Below are 17,894 nucleotides of genomic sequence, written 5' to 3'. Positions count from 1 at the left end.
CCACTACCAAAAAAAAAAAAAAAAAAAAACCTACTCTCCTGATACTTGTACTTTTCAACATCCAGTAACACAAAAACTCCATCAATAATCACAACTCCACATTAAGACTATAACCCACTTTTCAAATGAACAGCACACAACTCGAGGTGTTTCCTTATCCTAGGTTCAGAGAAACTGCTACTTTAGTCTAAAGAACAGGTGACATGATGAATGTAATCCTAATATCACCTAAGACTGAACAACTATAACCAACCTCTCATCTCTAAAGAGCAAACTATAAGTTAAGTTAGTTTAAAATTTTATTTTTTTTATTTATTTTTTAATATTTTTATGTAATAAAAAGTAAAAGTCCTTGTCCAACCATCCTTGTGGGGCATCTGTCTGTCTCTCACGCAGGTCACTCAAGTTAATGGGGAAGAAAGAACAGGGGGCCCAAGTCTGAGGTTATAAATAATAGAAAATAAAAGATCTTCCGTCTCCAGCGGGGGGAGGGAGGAATAGATGAGAGGATGGGAGGGCAAGATTGGGTGGGAACAGGCAGGGGCAGAGCAGGAACCCCCCACCCCTGCAGGACCCTGGCCCTGCCCACTTTGAGGCCCCTCCCATTCAAGGTGCTTGGCAGGAATTCCCCAGCTCCCCCAGGGGAAAGGGGGGGGTTGGGGGGCTGGGACTGGTCCGAGCTGCTGGGGGAAGAGACATAGATCACTCTTCCCTCCACTCATGGAGGTCTCAGGTCGCGGCCAGGACAATCTTCAGTTCCCCGGGGGGTGGAAGGGGAGCTGCTGGGAGGGATGAGATTGAACTGGTTGGAGGGGAAAGAGAAGAGAGCAGGAGCATTAGAACCCAAGCAGCTGTCCCTTCATCAATGCGTCCAGGGGCTGTGGGGGTGTGTGGGTAGGAGCGGCCTCCTCAAGGTGTCTCATGGGGCTGTCAGAAGCACAGGTCAATCGCTGTTTCCCAGTAAGCCAGAGCCCTTACTCATGTGCCCAGCTCAGCCCCCCACACCCCAGTCTGGCCCTGTCTGCTGCGCTGACCTTACCTCGGCTAAGTCAGGAGACAGTCGGGGTCACTGAGAGCTGGGGAGGCAGTGGGGAGGGGGGCTGCTGGATCACAACTGAGCGAGGACGGAGGGAAGCAAAGGACAGAGCCAGGAGCAAGCCCCTGGCGGCGGCGACTGTGGCTTCTGCCCACCCTACATACTTCACAGACAGGTGCAGGTCGGCGGGCGCCCTGTGGGACAGCCCTGCCTCCAAGACCCCTCACTCCCCACCCAGAACCCGTGCATCCTGCCCCACCTGCAGCCCCTCAGCTCTTCCATGCCAAATTCCCCCAGCTAACGAGAACTCACGAATCCTGTCATCGGCTCCTCCTGGAAATCCAGGCGCCTGGCCAGGCTGCTCACCTTGGGGGTGTCCGATGTAGGGGTAGGGTGAGGGTGTGGAAGCTGAGAGTGCAGGCACCCCACTCTGGGGCACCGCGCCTTGGGGGGGCCCCCCATGGCTCTGGGGTGGGTGCAGCAGCATCACCTGGGGCGGGTGGGGAGCCCCAGGGTGAGGGGGCGGGGCTGCTGTGATTCCAGTTTGGACATGGGCCTGTCAAGGAGAAAAAGCAGCTAGGAGAACCACAGAAGTCTGAGATGGAACCCGAGAATCCTAGCATTGGGGATACTCCTGCAAAAGAGGTATAGTGTCTCCGGAAATGGTCAATGTCAAGGCTCATTTCCATTGGCACAGAGACCCAGCCAGATCAGTCCCTTGGGTGCTTACCTGGGTAACATGGGCCATATTGGTGAAGCCGTGGGGCAGCTGCTGGTGGGGATGGATGGCATACACAGCGGCTGGCTGGGGGAAGCTGCTCTGAGGGGACTGGGCAGAAGGTCCCGGTGGCAGAGAGGGCGGCGTGCCTGTCAGGGCCCCTGGGTGGTACAGATTCTGCTGTGGCTGTCCACTGCCCAGGTGTGGGGCCTGCCCCGCCTGGTGCTGTTGGAGAGGTGAAGGGAAATATGAGTGCCATGTACTCCTCTGGTAGCAGGCCAATCACTTCTGACCCAATCTCCAAATGGGAAATAATGCCAGGCTCTCCATTCTTTTAGCCACCTTTCCAGCCCCAACCATTCAGATTCCCAAGAGCAGGCACCTGGACGGGACTGGGGGCCGCATGCTGTGACTGCGGCTGGCTCCCAGTAGGTGTGGTGGCCGGCTGTGGCTGGTGGGCATGGAGTGGCGTGGCATGGTGTGGATAGGACTGGTGAACAGTGGCTGCAGAGGAAGAAGGAGAGAACCAATGCTGAGCACGCCAGAAGCCACTAGGTACAGCCCAGAGCAGACAGAAAAAGCACAGAACTCACCATAGAGGGCTTGGGGGGTGGGCTGCTCTGCAGAAGGGTACTGAGGAGTGGAGGATGACACAATGGCCTGGGGATGGCTACCCGACGTCAGCATGCGTGGGCTGCTTTGAAGCATGGGGGCAAACACCGGCTAATGGGACAGAAAGAATTTAGTTCAGCCAGCTAGGGAAGTTGGTCAATGTGTGCATAGCACTGCTTGGGCCTTAGCAGATACCTTATTTATTCAAGGTTTACAGTAATCCTGTCAAGCAGATGCTAATTCATTTACACTTCAGAAGAATAAACTCAGAAGTAGGTGTTCAATGACTGTTATAGGCATTAAGCCCTGTTAGAGCCTGGATTTCAGCACAAGTCTGACACTGTCAATCATGCAACTATCTCCCTCACCCAGCACCTAAGTGGTGGAGACAGAGAAGGTGGGATCCCTTGCAAGGGCTCTGTACCACCCCCCTTCCCTCCTGTGCCATGATCACCTGTGAGGGGTAGTGGGCCATAGGCTGCATCATGGCAGGCTGGCCTGGGAACTGCTGCGGGTTGTAGGGGATGTAGGAAGAATAAGGTGTGGCAGCCACCAAAGGTGGGCCAGCAGCTGCAGCAGCCTGCATCATCGGAGGGGCTGAGGCTGGCTGGTGTTGGTCTGAGCGCTGGGGCGGGAGGGAGCCTGAGGGTGGGGGGAAAAGAGCGCAGAGCTCAAGCTCCATCTGCCAGGAGGTACCAGGCAGCCCCACCAACTGCCCCTCCTCACCCTGCTCACCTTTTGCTCCTCGGTACTTGCCCTGCTGCCCAGGCACCGAATTGGATACAGGATACGGATACATCTGAGGTGCCTAGGACAAGGACACATGAAGCTTGGTTTGTTTATTGACATTCAGGACTGGCCTGACCTGGTCCACTGGTTTGCCCACAAAACTCTACTTCTCTTACCCTAGGCCCCAAGGCTCTTCTCTCCTACCTGTACAGCTGGTCCCATATGGATCTGAGGTATGTAGGAGATGTACTGGGGGCTGTAGAGCCCACTCTGGCCTGCTGTCAGCACCGGGATGGAGGGAGTTGAATGAGTTCGGGGCCCTGGAGAAGTTGGGGTACTGGTGGATTTGTTCTGTAAGAGACATGGGAGGACAACATTTTATTTCTATATCCCCACTCCTACGCTGGCCGTAACAGCCATTCACAATGTCGTGTGCCAAACACATTCTGCATATTCTACACTTCCCATCAAACTCGTCAAATTACATGTGGGAAAACAGATTATGTAAGCATACAGGTTCAAGCCAAGTCAGTCTAAATGAAGCCCAAGCTCCGAACAGTCTCGCCCAAATACTCCAAATGCTAAGAACTTCTTGGAGAAACTAAAGCCTATCAGATTCACCCAACCCTGGAGACTCCTTTCTTCTCAAACCAGCATAACTGCTGCTGCTCTACACTTCTGTATTATCTCCTTTGCACTGCTGGACAGCCCAGTGGTTCTGGCAATGAAGTGCTCCCCTCCACTGTGTAGTGCCTGCTCCCAAAATTCCCTCATGGAAACCCAAGTCCCCATTCTTCATGCCCATCTCACCACAGACAGCAGAGGCTTTGTGGGATTAAACTCCTTGGCATTGGGGTTCAACGTTGACTTCTTTACTTGTCTGTGAGATAAAATAAAGCTAAGTCCTCATGGTTTCCCCTCACCACCCGACATTCACCCAGCTCCCCACACCTCACTTACTCAGCAACAGGGCCCTCATCCTTGTCATCTCCCTTGATGAGCCCCACCGGGGGGCTGCCAGTTTGATTTGGGCAAGGTGGTGGGGGCTGCTCTGGCCCCTCAGTGCTTCCTGCTGGTGCCAGGGGGGGTTTGTCTTCCTTATCCGATACGGATTCTGTCTTAGATGAGACTGGGGACCCCATAGGTTCTGAAGTCAATAGACCATCAACCTCCTTCTCCTTCCCTTTAACCTCCTCCTTTAAAATCCGAGGAGGAAAAGGATCCAGGCTGGTCTCAGGGGAACTACTGGGCTGAAGCTGGAAAAAGAAAGATATGTATCATGATCCAGATCCCAGGCCAGACTCCTCTTGTCAGCTTCAGTTCATCTCTTCTACTCAGCTGGCCCTTTTGTCTCTTCTATAAATCCTCCATACCCCCTGCTGACATCCAATCCATTTCCGCATTTCACGTACCTTAAACTGGGCCCCAAACTTTCTTAGTTCTTCTAGTTGAAATCGTTTCTGCTCATTCTGAAGGCCAGGGACTATGAAAAAATGATGGAAAAAGGAGAAAATATAACAACACACCTTTCTCAAAGGTGTCTACACAATACTAGTAGCTCAAGGACAAGAAACCAAAGACAAATGAGAATTCCAAAGAAATAATTATAAGTGAAGGGATAACAGATAAATGTCTGTTCCTGAATCCCAACAAACTTCCTGAAATGCTCTCCTCAACAAAGGGGCATCAGACCGCAGCACAACAAACCGCACTCACCTTTCCCAGCTATCCGGGGCAGCTCCTGGGATTCCAGAGTTCTGCCAGGTTCCTTGGTTGGGAGGTCTTTTACTGACAAGGAAAGAGAGAGATGCCTGAAGGTCCTCCTGTCCACAGCCACATTTTACATTGTCCACAGCACTCAACCATCTGACTCTTACCATCAGTGGGGGCCAGTGAGATCTTTGGAGAAGCTGGGGAAATGGAACCCACTCCAGGATCCACAACTGATGATGTTACAGGGATAGGGGCTGAAGAGGTCGCCACTGCAGAGCCGATAGGAGGTTCAGGACAAGAAGCAGAGATTGGGGCAGGGGCAGCAGACTTTGGAGAGCGTGGAGGGTACATCCGGCCCACTGGAAGAAAAGGGAGAGCTGTACAATGGTTACTGCTGGTCAATAAGCAGCAAGTACAGGAAACTCACTAAAACCCAAAGCATATACATTTATCACACCTCACACCAAGGCCAAGGTAGATAACAGAAAGCAGGTTAATAGCCTCAAGGGCACCATGAAGATCTGGGAAGCTTAAAAGAAACAGGTGTGCTTCTGGGCCAGCTAGAGCTATGCAGTAAGACAGGCTCAGTGTTGGCAGAATTTCACGTATTTCAAAAATGGTCTTAAAAATTTCTGTGACTTCTCACGTTTTAAAACTGTTGGTCAAATTCAAATCTAAACAAACAAACAAAGACACCTGCCAGCCAATATACAACCCATGAACTGCTAGGTTAGATTTCATACTAGGAAAACTGAAAAATTTCTTCGCCTAAAGGATAAGACCAAGCTCTCTAAACTTAATTCTCCCATCCCAGCATTCCAAGGGACATGTTTATCTCCCTGTACAAATTTCTACCCATTTCTTCATATAACAGCACTGAAGCTTTACCTGCAGGAGGAGGTGGAACAGAAGATTCTCCAGAAGGCCTGCTATTGGGTGAAGACAGAGTCTTGGCACCTCTCAGAGGGCGCTGTGCCTTGGGGGACATGCGGGAAGGACCTATTTTCAAAAGACAGAGAATATGAAGGGACAGAGAACCTGCATTATCACCAACTCATCATCTTTTCCAAATGGTCTAAATCCTTTCAATCACCTTTTCCACTTTCTTTCCATCCCATCTGTCTGCTTTACAACTCACCTCCATTGATACCACGTGCCTCAGAACCTGGGCCAGGGCTGCTATTGTCAAGATGATGAGGGCCACGAGGTGGCAAAGAGCTAGGGCCAGGCCGGCCACCCCGAGAACTGCTGCACCGAACTCCTCCCCGGGGACCTTCTCGAACTCGTTGAGGCAGAGGGATATACTTGCCCTCCCTGGGAAAAGAGTTTAAATAAGGGAAGGCAGCCGCAAAACCCACACATTTTAGCTAGGGATGTAGCTCAACAGTAGAGCATTTGCCCACTTGCCTAGCATGTGTGAGGACCTGGTTTCAATTCCCACTACCGAGAATACCTCACACAAATTGGCACCATGAGACCTTTCTGAAGTCCCCCTATGGACACACTTCCTGACTCTAGCTTTTGTCACTATTCTACCTGAAAATCACAGAGTTAAATGTTGAGGCTATAGGCTTATGACCTTGTGTTACATGAACCCTGACCCAAACAATGTGGTCAATGCTCCACAATTCTACCACTCCTGACTCTTAGGAGGAATCAGACTACATTAAGGAGAAGCTTTCACGAGAGACTAATGGTACAGTTTTGATTTTTGTTTTTGGCGGGGGGGGGGGGGGGGGGGGGACTGGGAATTGAACTCAGGGGCACTCAACAACTGAGCCACATCCCCAGTCCTATCTTGTAGTTTATTTAGAGACAGGGTCTCACTGAGTTGCTTCGAGCCTTGCTTTTGCTGAGGCTAGCTTTGAATTCGCAATCCTCCAGTCTCAGCCTCCTGAGCTGCTGGATTGCAGGCATGCACCCCACGCCCAGCTGATTTCATTTTGATAAACAGAAAAAACACAGTATAACTTTTTTTTTTAAAAAGGCTCTTTTTCCCTATATCTATAAGCCTTGGTTGGCCTTGTTACAAATTAATCTCCCTAGTTTCAGTCTCCTAACTTAAAAATTGAGAATAACAAGGCATTAACTTTTATCTAACAAAGTGGTGAGATTTAACAAACTGTACAAAGGTCTTAGACCAGGTCCTGAATCCTATTGTTGAGCCTCAAAGAGTCCTGGTTGCCCCCACAAATACCTGGATGCCAAGCTGGGGCTCTCTCGCCCTGACCCCTGCCGCTGAACTGCACTGTGCTTCTCCTCCTCAGTGCGCCCGTCGTCATTCTCCATGGCGATCCGTAGGCGGTACTGCGGGCTTGACTCAATCTCCCGAGCCAACTGGGCTGCACGCAGCTCCCGCTGACGGAACTCTTCGGAGTTGTCCTTTTCTAAGGGCACCCTGAGCAAACACCCATAGACCACCATATCCCATCACCCACCAGGGAACAAAAAAAAAAAGGAAAACATTCCTATCAGTCCCATAACCACTTCAGGCATTCAGACATACGGTACTTAATTCCTTCAATAACAGTTTCTCTTCTGCAGTGCTGGGGATCAGACCTAGGGTCCTATGATGCTAGTTAAGTGCTTCATCACTGAGCCACACACCATCCCAGTCAACAAATATTTAAATGAGTATTTACTGGGTATTAGGCAGAGAATCAAGTTATGTTCAAAATCTTTTTTTCCAGCCCACGTGATTGAGCTCTGCCACTAGGCCTTTTTACTTTTAGCCAAGATGTCACAAAGTTTCCCAAACTGGCCTTAAACTTGCCATCATCCCGTCTCACCCTCCTGATGAGCTGGGATAACATGAATGCATCACCATGCCCAGCTAGCATATCCTAAACGTAATGCTTATGTTTTTTATACTCTAGAGAAAAGATATGGGTAGATGAATAAGCAAGTAGCTAGTTCTATACATGGGTGGCCTAGAATCAGAATACCTTTCAGGGAGCAGTTCATAAGGCAGCCAGGAAAGGAAAGGGAGAGGGTTACCTAGATACCCAGAAAAGCATGTGTAAAAACTATGTTCCACCTAGAGATCTGCCTTCTGTCGGTGACCCCACAATCCCAACTGTACCTCCTGGAAGTACCAAAATACTCACGTGTAAGAAGAGAGACTACTATCATAGGTGGTCTTTACACCATAGTTCTCCTCATTGAACTTGAACATTTCATTGGGGTCCCATCCATTGGACTAGGGAAGGGAAAGGGAGAATGTTTTAAAATTCAGCAAGAAAAGGAACCTGGTTTTTCCACCTCGTAAAGAACAAAAATATAACCAATCCAAGAATGTACAGGGCTGGTGAAAGCATCAACTAATAATGCCAATTTGTAGCATAAATAGGCAATAACTAATAAAAGTGGAAAGTCCTAACAAATCCATTTCCAGGTTTATGTCCTTGAAAAATTCTAACTTGTATGTATGGAAATACATGTTCTAAGGTCCAGTAAGACACTATTGGGCAAGCAGTACTGGGGCCTGAACTCAGAAATGCTTTAACATCTAGTTAGATCCCTAGTCCTTTTTATTTTGAGACAGGATCTGATTAAGTTGCTGAGGCTAGACTCAAAACTTGAAATTACCTTGACTAAGCCTACTGAATCACTGGAATTACAGGTATGCACTACCACATTCAAAAAGATGCTATTTTTTTTTTCTTCTTTTCGGTACTGGAAAATTTAACCCAGGGGCCCTATTTATTTTTTGAGACAGAATCTCGCCACATGGCTTAGGGCCTTGCCAAATTACTAAGGCTGGCCCTGAACTTGTGACCAACCTGTCTCAGCTTCCCAAGCCACTGGGATTACAGGAGTACACAGCTGTGCCCAGTGAGACACTATTTTTAATAGCAAAATAATGGTAACAAACCAGATAAGTAAAAGAAGAAATACAATTTGTTGTGTATATACACTGATACATGTATATAGTGTTAACAACCAACTAGGGCTGGGGCTCAGCGATAAGGCACTTCCCTGGCATGTGTGAGGCACTGGGTTCAATTCTCAGCACCACATGTAAATAAAATAAAGATCTATCAACCACTAAAAAAAAATACTTAAAAAGAAAAAGCAACCAACTAGACCTGTGTATGAGTATGAAAAGTTCAAATTAAAAAGACTTTTTGTACAAATTAAACATAAATTTTTCAGCCAGAAGATTCTAAAAGTATGAAGGTAGTTGTTTTACAAAGACAAATGGATCTACATTAGTCAATCTCACTTCTACTTTTTGTCATATTGGAAAAAATAATGCCATAAAGCAAAGTTAATCATTGTCAATTACAAAGAGTAAAAGAACTGGTACTTTTGTTTAGCTGTTTTCTATTTTCAAGAATCAACTCCTTGTTCCAACAATGTCACTGTCATCAACCCACACTGTAGCTGCCCGGTTCTCAAGGAAGGAAACTATACCATGTCAGACTCGAGGTCATAATCATCACTGTTGCTGTCACCGCCTTCCCAGCGCTGAAGCACTTTCTCTTTGTGTTCCCCATTCACCTTTGAGTTCATGGCAATGGCTGAGTCAGTGAACTTGTCTGTAGGGGCAGAGTTGAAGATCAGAAGGAGTCAGGTGACATTTGACAGCTTTCTTTCCCCTCCCCTCATAAATAGTTCAGGAACAAAGGTATTCTAACAAACCCAGATTTAGGGTATCTATGCTTATGGGGCATGGAAGGTAGGGCAGAGCATGAAAACCCTGATCTTGATAGTTCAAAAGGAATAGTAATTTGAAAACTAACCAGAGAAAATATGAAGAACCACAACATAGGCCGGAATTTGCCCCACCATATATTAGATATCAAGATACATTTTCAAGAAGAAAAATTCAGCCATCTCCCTTAGTTATGAAGGGTAGTAAAGAAAAAGTTAATACATTCCACCTGCACACAAACTTCCCTCAACAAAGCCTGACATAATAGCCTAGAGCTATAATACCTTTAGTAGCATAATTGAAGTCAACATTCCGGAAATGGACAAGCATGACATCACTCGGTTTAAACACCATGGTGTCTACAATGTCTTCTCGGCGAGGGCCACCTGCCGGCTCAGATGCTTTCCGGTGCACAGCGTCTACTGCCAGTTCAAACTACAAAAGCCCCATTCCCCAACACCCAAGGGTCAGTATCAAGAAATGCAAAGGCAAAACATGACTTGTTAAAATTAAAAATTTTGGAATTTTAAACATACGTTCTACATAAATGATTGACAGTACTTTCTAATACCACTGAAAACACACCCGAAATGTCATTCTCTCCCTCCTTCTCACATGCAGCACCAAAACCAAACTAATTCGAGTACACTGACCTTTGAGCTCAGAGTCTTGAAAATGCCTTCATAGGTGGTGCCATTTTTCACCTTTACATCACAAGTGGAGCCCTAGGAGAATGGAAGATTAAGGAGAGTGACTCTAGAAAACTGATGCACTGCATTCCTCAATCAACCTAGGAGTTAAGTCCTCACTTACCACAACAGCTGTCAGGAAATGCAGCATCCTGGAGTTGTTATAAACACCTTCAAACACCTGTCAGTAACATAAGAAAGAGAAATAAAGAAGCAGTGAATAAACACTCCACTTTCTAAATGGCCACACTCTACCCACGCCCACCTTATTTGTGCAGTGCCTCTGGCCCTTCTGAGTCCATTTGACCATCTCAACACCTATTCTGCCCTATATTCCCATATATTTCGCTTTCAGGTTTTTGAATCTTACATAGGAGGGAAAAGGAACTCACAGGTGATTGTGGGGGTCCCTTTCCTGTGCTCTGTCCCCTAAAAGAGAGGGAAACAAGAAACTAGTTACTAATCAGCATTGATGATTTAGCCTACAAGACAATTAATCAAAAATATTCTTATACTCTAAAAAAGGAAGAAAGTAGATATTAAATGCCAATAAACACATTTAATCTAAATGCCCGTAAAAAAAAGACCCCAGTCAACAATGGCTGTCAACTGCTATAATAGCCAATGCAACACAGCCCTCTCACTTTTTCCAAGGGGATAGGGCTGCATGCTTCCAACAGACAAATGCTATAGCATTCAATAACCAGTAACCCTCCCCAGATGTGAAGGTGAATGCTCCCTCTGGGGCGCGATGCAGAACTACTCAGCTCAGGCACACTACCTCCCAAACGGTTAAAAAAAAATCATTTTCAGTAGCCTTATGCCCCAAACCCTGGGAGGAGGGGTGTTCCCTCCATACCCCACCCCATCACCCTCATTATTCATTCAGCCTGTTACCCACACTGCAGGGGTCACCAATCGACAGGTAACACTGCTCCTCGATGGCTGATGTAACCGGCAGTTGAGGAGAGCGATGAGGGGGCCGTTGGCGGGGCTGGGGGACAGCGCAGCCGCAAAAGCCATCCACCGGGAGGCCTCGCCCGGTCTGCGCCTGCGCACTAAAGCCCACGGGCCTCTTCAAAATCCCCCCTCCCGAGATCAGAACCCACTGCGCCTGCGTGCACCGCGACTCTCAATCGCATTAGCACACACAGAGAAGAAACTGAGTGGTGCGTCCACTACTGATCGACCCAACACCAGACGAATCCCTCCATGCACACTCCCAGCCCCTGCCCTAAGAGTTACCAGGACACGCGAATGCCCGGGTCATAAGACAGAGCATCCGCGCGCACGTACGGGAAGGGCGCGCGCGCGCTGGAGGTTCCCGGCCCGCAGTCCTCCCAGTAGTCGCTCCTTCCGTGCCCCCTCCCACCCCGCTCCCCTCCTACTGGCCAGACCGGCAAGGGGGAGGTAGCAACCCGTTCCCAAGTCCCTCCCTCCCCATTGGCCAAACTGTGGGCCGCGCGCCCCCCTCCATTGGCTACGGCCGGGGACCCTTTCCCGCAGCTGACTCCCCATTGGCTGAAGCCGGGGACCGCGAGACCCTTCGTGGTAATGGAGCCGGGGACCCCGAACACCTCCTCACCCCCCCCAACTCCCGGTTCCGACGGCGCTGGCGGGACGCGCCCCGCCTCCTCTGAGGGCCCGAGACCCGAGCCCCAATTAGGCCCCAAGAGCCAAGCATAGCTCCTAGATTTCCTGGTGGTCGCTTAGGGACCCTTTCCCTTTGACCTGTTGGGACCGGAGAGGCCACCCCTAGCTTCACGGGGATCCTAGGCTCCCGGCGCCACTAAAGGCGCCGGGCTGGGGCCCGCCCCGCCAGAACCGAGTCGCCACCGCCTCCTTGGAGCCTGGGTTCCCGCGCCAGGAAGCCCACCCCTCCTCACCTGGCGCTGCCGATGGCGGCTGCCCCTGGCCTCTCTTGATGTTGCGGCGGCGGCGGTTGCGGTGCCAGGATGCTTTCGGCTCCCCGGCGGAGCCCGCTGCCGGCAGCAGCCGCAGGCCCCAGGCAGGGAGAGGCAGCCGCGGGAGTCCCTGGGGGAGCAGCGGCGGAGGCCAGTGGCCCCGGGAGGCCGCCGTTGGGAGGGCTGGTGCCGCCGGGGGGCCGGCGGGCCACGGCCTGTTGCGTGGGGGGCGGCTGCTGGGGCTGGGAGGTCTGTTGTGGCGGCTGAGGCTTCAACATGATGGCAGCGTCCGGAAGGGGAATCGGAGGGAAGGGAGGGAGAGAGGGGGCCGGGGCTGGGTCCCCGCCAAAGAGCGCGGGAAGCGAGGGGGATCGGGAAGCTAGGGACCCGCCGTTGGCGGGCGGGGGGAGCCCCGCGGTGTCGGGGGTGGATAGAGAAGACCGCGGCGCGAGGCGGAAGGGGAGGGGGGTCTCGCGGGCCGGAGGAAAGCGAGAGGGCGCGAGCCGGTCTGGCGCGCGTGCGCGTCGCCGGGGAGAGGAGAGGGGAGGAGCGCGCGGGCGGGAGCTCCGAAGGGGGGGCGGGGAGGAGGGAGCGCGGCGAGAGGTGCTCGCGCGCACCGGGCGGTTAGCTCCGGCGAGAGGCTGGGAGAGAATCAAATAGGTGACCCTCGCACCCCTGGCCTTTGGTGTGGGTAAGGAGCAGCGCGGGCGCTCACGCGCGCCAAGGATTTAGGGTCTCTAGGGCTCAAACCGCCTTAAAGACTGGCGGCCGCTGTCGCTTCACAATGAGCGTGTGAAGCTCTGGGGGAGGAGCCGAAGAAGCGGAGAGGAAGGACCGGCCGCCCCGCCCACGCCTCCGGCGTAACGTCAGGATGCCTCCGCTGCAGTGTGAACTGTCACGTCGTGGCGTGAGGTTCTTCCGCCACTTGAGTACTGGTGGGCGGAGTTAGGTGCCAAAAAAATCCCTGGGACTGGACGACTTAGCCGCTGCTCATTTAGGCAGGTGGTAGGTTTCCCAATGAGCTATGCTTCATTGTATCTACTTTAAATATGCATCAATCTTTTTATTTAAAGTAATTAGTTTGAGCTGGGTGTGGTAGTGCACGCCTGAAATCCGCCCCCCCCCACTCAGGAGGCCGAGGCAAGAGAATCACAGGTTCGAGGTCAGCCTCAGTAATTTAGCAAGTCCTTGCCTCAAAAAGGACTGGCGATGTAGTTCAGTGGTAAAGTGCTTCTAGATTAAAAAATAATAATAATAAATAAAAATTTTTTGAGCGTGCTGTACCTATGCCCAATCCTAAATTTTAAATTTCAGTAAGTTTAAACCTAAATTGTCATTTCTCCGTGCCTGAGAATGAACCCTTGAACCGTAACATGGAAGGCCAGAGTTCCTAGGGTCTACTTCAAAGCCCTACACCTGATGACTGGGGATATCCGTAGCTCAGCCGTAGAGCCCGTGCCTACCATGTGTTAGGACCGGGGTTCGATCATCGCAAAACAAAACTAAAAATCCTTTGCCCAAGTCTACAATGAAGGCAGCCTCTAGATTCATTCGAAATGAGTTGAACATTAATCTAGATGCCTTGCACACAAGAGTAATTAAACCACTTCTTGCTCTCAAAGAGTTCAAGTTAGTGGGGGTTTAACTAATTGATGAAATCTGTGAGCTGAAGCAGCGAGCACTATGAGAGTAGTAGGTAAGTGTATCACCTAATCCAGCATTAGGTGACATCTAAATTGAGAAGCAGGCAAGGAGAGGATTTCTAGGCAGGAACAGGATATGACAAGATATGAAAAAATTCAGCTTGGCTGGAGCATAAAATTAAAAGGAGAAAAGAGGGAGTTTAGATGAAAGACTGGAGCGGGGCAATGATGGTGCTTGTCTGAATTCCAGAGCCTGGGAAGGCCAAGGCAGGAGAATTGGAAGTTCAAGGTCAGCCTTGGTAATTTAGAGACCCTGACTCAAAATAAAAAATAGAAATAGATCTGGGGCTATAGCTGAGCACCCCCGGGCTAAATCCCCAGTGCTGCAAAAATATATACATAAATACAAATTTGAAAACCACACTAGATGAGAGGAAAAAGGAGAAGAAATATGGAATGAAATTAACAAAATCATATTATATACATATATAAATGTACCAAAGGGAATCTCACCTTTAAGTGTTATTTAGAAAATATCAATCAAATAAGGGTGTGGAAGGAAGAACAATAAAGGAGGAAGCAAAGAGTGGGTGCAGGGGTGCTAGCCACTGTGCTGACAGAGGGATAGAGGAAGGGTGGGCAAGAGAGAATGGGAATTGAAATCATTTCTTGCATATATAATTTTGCCAAAATGAATCCAAATATTAAAAACAGGGAGGTAGCTTAGCCAGGTTTGTTGTTTGTTTGGTTTTTGTACTGGGGATCAAACCCAGGGGAACTGAGCAACATCCCCAGTCTTTTATTTATAGGCATGGTCTTTATAGGTTGTTGAGGCTTGGCTAGAATATGGGATCCTCCTGCCTCAGCCTCCTGAATTGTGAGTCGCTGGGATAACAAGTGTGTGCCACCTCGCCTACCATTTAATCCCAAAGTCTCACTCTTTCTGCTCTAGGCACCAGCACTGGGATTCTTCCCAACTCCTCCCTCCCAAACACAAACACGCCTAGCTATGAGTCTCTCGTACTCTTTGGGAAATATTGTCACCTCTGCCTCAGTCAAATGTGTTAGGTTCCTCTCATGGGTGCCTGCCCAGCAATTTCCTCTCTTCTTTTTCTAAGCTTGCTGAATTCTGTCTTCCTGCTAATGTAAATTCCCTAATGGCTGGGGCCTTGACACTTATTCCCTCCTGTGGTACCGGCATAAGGTAGGCAGTCAGTTGAATATTTGTAAGGTGAATGGATCCAAATGGTATTTTAAAGACCTTCTCATCTCCCTGGTACCCTAACAGTGCAGTTTTTTTTTTTTTATCTGTACCACTTGTGAGGCACCGTCTCTCTAGCCTCTCTGTGGGTCTCTAACTGCTCCCCACCCCTTCCTCCTCCCACACCCAAGTTCTAAGTTTTAGCAGGTTCAAGTCCCTTTTTCCACAACAAGCGTTGTCCTTATTCAACTCTGCCTGCCTGAGTACTATTTCTACACACAGAATTCCCTTCTGGTTCTCTGCTTTCTCATTTCAAGCTCAGGTGTCAGTTCTTTCAAATGTTTTGACTCCTTCCTCCAGGCCTCCAAAGCACTATGTTTTTGTGCATTTGTTTCTCTTGGAGTCTGGTATCATGAAGGGCATTTCTCTATTCCTCTATCCCTCTAGCACCCACGCACTCACTAAATTGGTAATTGCCCTCTTATTGTATGCGATTTAAAAATTAGAAAAGAGAGCTGGGCACAGTGGCTCACACCTATAATCCCAGCTACTCACGAGGTTAAGGCAGGAGTATTGCAAGTTTGAGGCCAGCCTCAGCAACTTAATGATGATTTAAGCAATTTAGAGAGACCCTGTCTTAAAAATAAAAAGCACTGGGGGTGTAGCCCAGTGACACAGCACCCCTGGTTCAATCCCCAGTTAATAACAACCACCGAATTAGCTGAGGGGCATACACCTGTAGTCCCAACTACTTGGGAGTCTCAGGCAGGAGGATTGCTTGAGCTCTGGAGTTTAGAGCCATCCTGGGTGTCATAACAAGACACCATCCCTTAAAAAAGGAATAATAATATGCTACAATGATTGACAAGACATGTTGTTAAGAAAGCAAAGTTCCTAGGCTGGGGCTGGGGCTCAGGGGTAGAGCGCTTGCCTAGCACATGTGAGGCACTGGGTTCGATCCTCAGCACCGCATAAAAAAAAATGAAATAAAAATATTGTGTGTCCACTTACAACTAAAAAATAAATATTAAAAAAAGCAAAGTTCTGGGCTAGCTTTTATATAAGAAAGAAGAAAAAAGAAAGCAGATGGATATGCAGGTTTTTACAAAGAAAAATACAGAAAGAATAGACCAAAAATGAGTCCAATGAGTTACTTATGGGGAGAGAGGGGGAAGTGAGGATTTCTTGGGTTATAGTCTTGGTTTTTTTATATATTTTTTTTTAATATTTATTTTTTAGTTTTCGGTGGACACAACATCTTTATTTTATTTTTATGTGGTGCTGAGGATCAAACCCAGCGCCTCGCGCATGCCAGGCAAGCGCACTACTGCTTGAGCCACATCCCCAGTCCTACAGTCTTGTTAAAGGAAGCTGTAGAGCTCCGACTGGGGCGGGGAGACACTGCTTTCAGTAGATCTTTCCATGGAGTTTTTACTTCAAATCCTGTTAACATATTCCAAAATATTCCACAAGTTAAAATCAACAAGGGTGGGGTTAAGTACTTTAGAAACTGAATGCATATATAAACAAAGAAACTCAATTCTTTTTCTTTCTTTTTTTTTTTGGGGGGGGTGTGTGTGGTACTGGGAATTTAATCCAGAGGTGTACTCTACAATTTAGCTTCATCCCCAGCTCTTAAAAAAAAAAAATTTAAGATTTTGAGACAGGGTTGGGGTTGTGGCTCAGCGGTAGAGCGCTTGCTTAGCACGTGCGACGCCCTGGGTTCGATCCTTAACACCACACAAAAATAAATAAACAAAATAAAGATATTGTGCCCATGTGTAACTAAAAAAATATTATAAATAAATAAAATAAAGATATTGTGTCCAACTACAACTAAAAAAAAATATTTAAAAAAAAGATTTTTGAGAGAATTTCACTAAATTGCCCAAGCCAACCTCAAACTTGTGCTCTCCTGCCTCAGTCTGCCAAGTTGCTGGGATTACAGGCATTTGCTACCAGGTGACTCAACTCTTTATTTTATTGATACTGGGAGTTGTACCTGGGCCCCTCAATCACTGAGCCACATCCCTGCCCTTTTTTATTTTTTATTTTGAGACAGGATCTTGCGAAGTTGCATAGTCCTCACTGAGTTGCTAAGGCTGGCCTCGAACTTGTGATCCTCCTGCCTCAGCCTCCCAAACTCCTGGGATTACAGGTGTACCCAGAAATTCTGTACCTATTTTGCCTGTTTTATAGGATGAAGCACATGAGTAAATGTGGATGTTTTTGAGAACCAGAGACCTCAGCTGGAGAGAAGGGAGGCACAAAAATTTCTTGTGATTGAATTGCAAGAAGTATCAGTACAAAACCCGTGGATAGACAGATACCTAGGGCTCAGATCTTGCTTTCTAAATTCCATTATTCTGGGCTGAGGATGTGGCTCAATCGGTAGCGCGCTCTCCTGGCATGTGTGCGGCCCGGGTTCGATCCTCAGCACCACATACAAACAAAGATGTTGTGTCCGCTGAAAACTAAAAAATAAATATTAAAATTCTCTCTCTCTCTCTCTAAAATAAATAAATTCCATTATCCCCTAAGAGCACCTGCAGCTCTTTGAAGAAAGGCTGATTCTAGCCAGGACAAGAGCAAGAAAGGTATGAGATGAATTTGGAACATTTTGTTGTCAGAAACAAAGTACGTAGGCTGGGGGGTTAGCCTCGTGGTGGAGCACTTACTGTGCACATCTGTGAGGTCCTGGGTTTAATCCCAGCACTAGAAAGAAAGAGGGAAAGGGAGGGAAAAACTTAAATTATGTGACAAAGAAACACAAGGGCTAACTTGAAAAGTATCCCACCAGTCAAATCTGGGACAATTTAAGCTGCAAAATAAATAAGAACAGAAATAGGTGATACCAGTAACTGTATAAAACCAAATGCATCTGATGCTGGAGACCAGAACTTTTGACCCAGTGACAAATAGAAATGAAACCAGGCCAAAGAGTATTATTAGCACACAGGTAAAGCTCCCATTGAGGGATTTTACCTCAAGG

General features: G+C 48.4%; 1 protein-coding gene across 26 annotated transcripts; it reads right to left on the bottom strand.

The window, feature by feature from the left end:
* Positions 1-286: 286 nt before the first annotated feature.
* On the bottom strand, positions 287-12,858 carry Atxn2l (ataxin 2 like). Of its 26 annotated transcripts, none has more exons than XM_078024116.1 (24): positions 12,041-12,856; positions 10,547-10,583; positions 10,279-10,335; positions 10,119-10,190; positions 9,750-9,900; positions 9,225-9,349; positions 7,916-8,007; positions 7,006-7,206; positions 5,947-6,122; positions 5,697-5,807; positions 4,973-5,185; positions 4,812-4,883; positions 4,508-4,578; positions 4,056-4,351; positions 3,906-3,975; positions 3,300-3,446; positions 3,102-3,174; positions 2,821-3,008; positions 2,348-2,477; positions 2,137-2,258; positions 1,767-1,979; positions 1,349-1,592; positions 1,040-1,199; positions 287-802 (listed from the first exon to the last, which is right to left on the bottom strand). In XM_078024116.1, the coding sequence occupies exons 1-23, from the start codon at positions 12,334-12,336 to the stop codon at positions 1,045-1,047; spliced, it is 3,312 nt and encodes a 1,103-aa protein (XP_077880242.1). In that variant the 5' UTR covers positions 12,337-12,856; the 3' UTR covers positions 287-802; positions 1,040-1,044. The 26 variants fall into 26 exon arrangements, with proteins under 26 accessions (XP_077880242.1, XP_077880243.1, XP_077880256.1 ...); XM_078024117.1 differs by having other exon boundaries at positions 287-779; XM_078024130.1 differs by having other exon boundaries at positions 1,040-1,076.
* Positions 12,859-17,894: the final 5,036 nt, after the last annotated feature.

The sequence above is a fragment of the Ictidomys tridecemlineatus genome, chromosome 10, assembly GCF_052094955.1.
Source record: "Ictidomys tridecemlineatus isolate mIctTri1 chromosome 10, mIctTri1.hap1, whole genome shotgun sequence".
Lineage (NCBI taxonomy): Eukaryota > Metazoa > Chordata > Mammalia > Rodentia > Sciuridae > Ictidomys > Ictidomys tridecemlineatus.
Note: the sequence above shows the minus strand (reverse complement) of the source record. Positions and strands in the feature narration are given on the sequence as shown.

What these genes read in the sequence shown, in the direction of transcription:
- Atxn2l (XM_078024115.1), bottom strand. Translation starts at nt 12,336, where the DNA reads ATGTTGAAGCCTCAGCCGCCACAACAGACCTCCCAGCCCCAGCAGCCG. An exon ending in ATATGGCCCATGTTACCCAG is followed by an intron (nt 1,593 to 1,766) that starts GTAAGCACCCAA and finishes TCTCCTTGACAG; the next exon opens with GCCCATGTCCAAACTGGAAT. An exon ending in AGGAGCCGATGACAGGATTC is followed by an intron (nt 1,200 to 1,348) that starts GTGAGTTCTCGT and finishes CTGTCTGTGAAG; the next exon opens with TATGTAGGGTGGGCAGAAGC.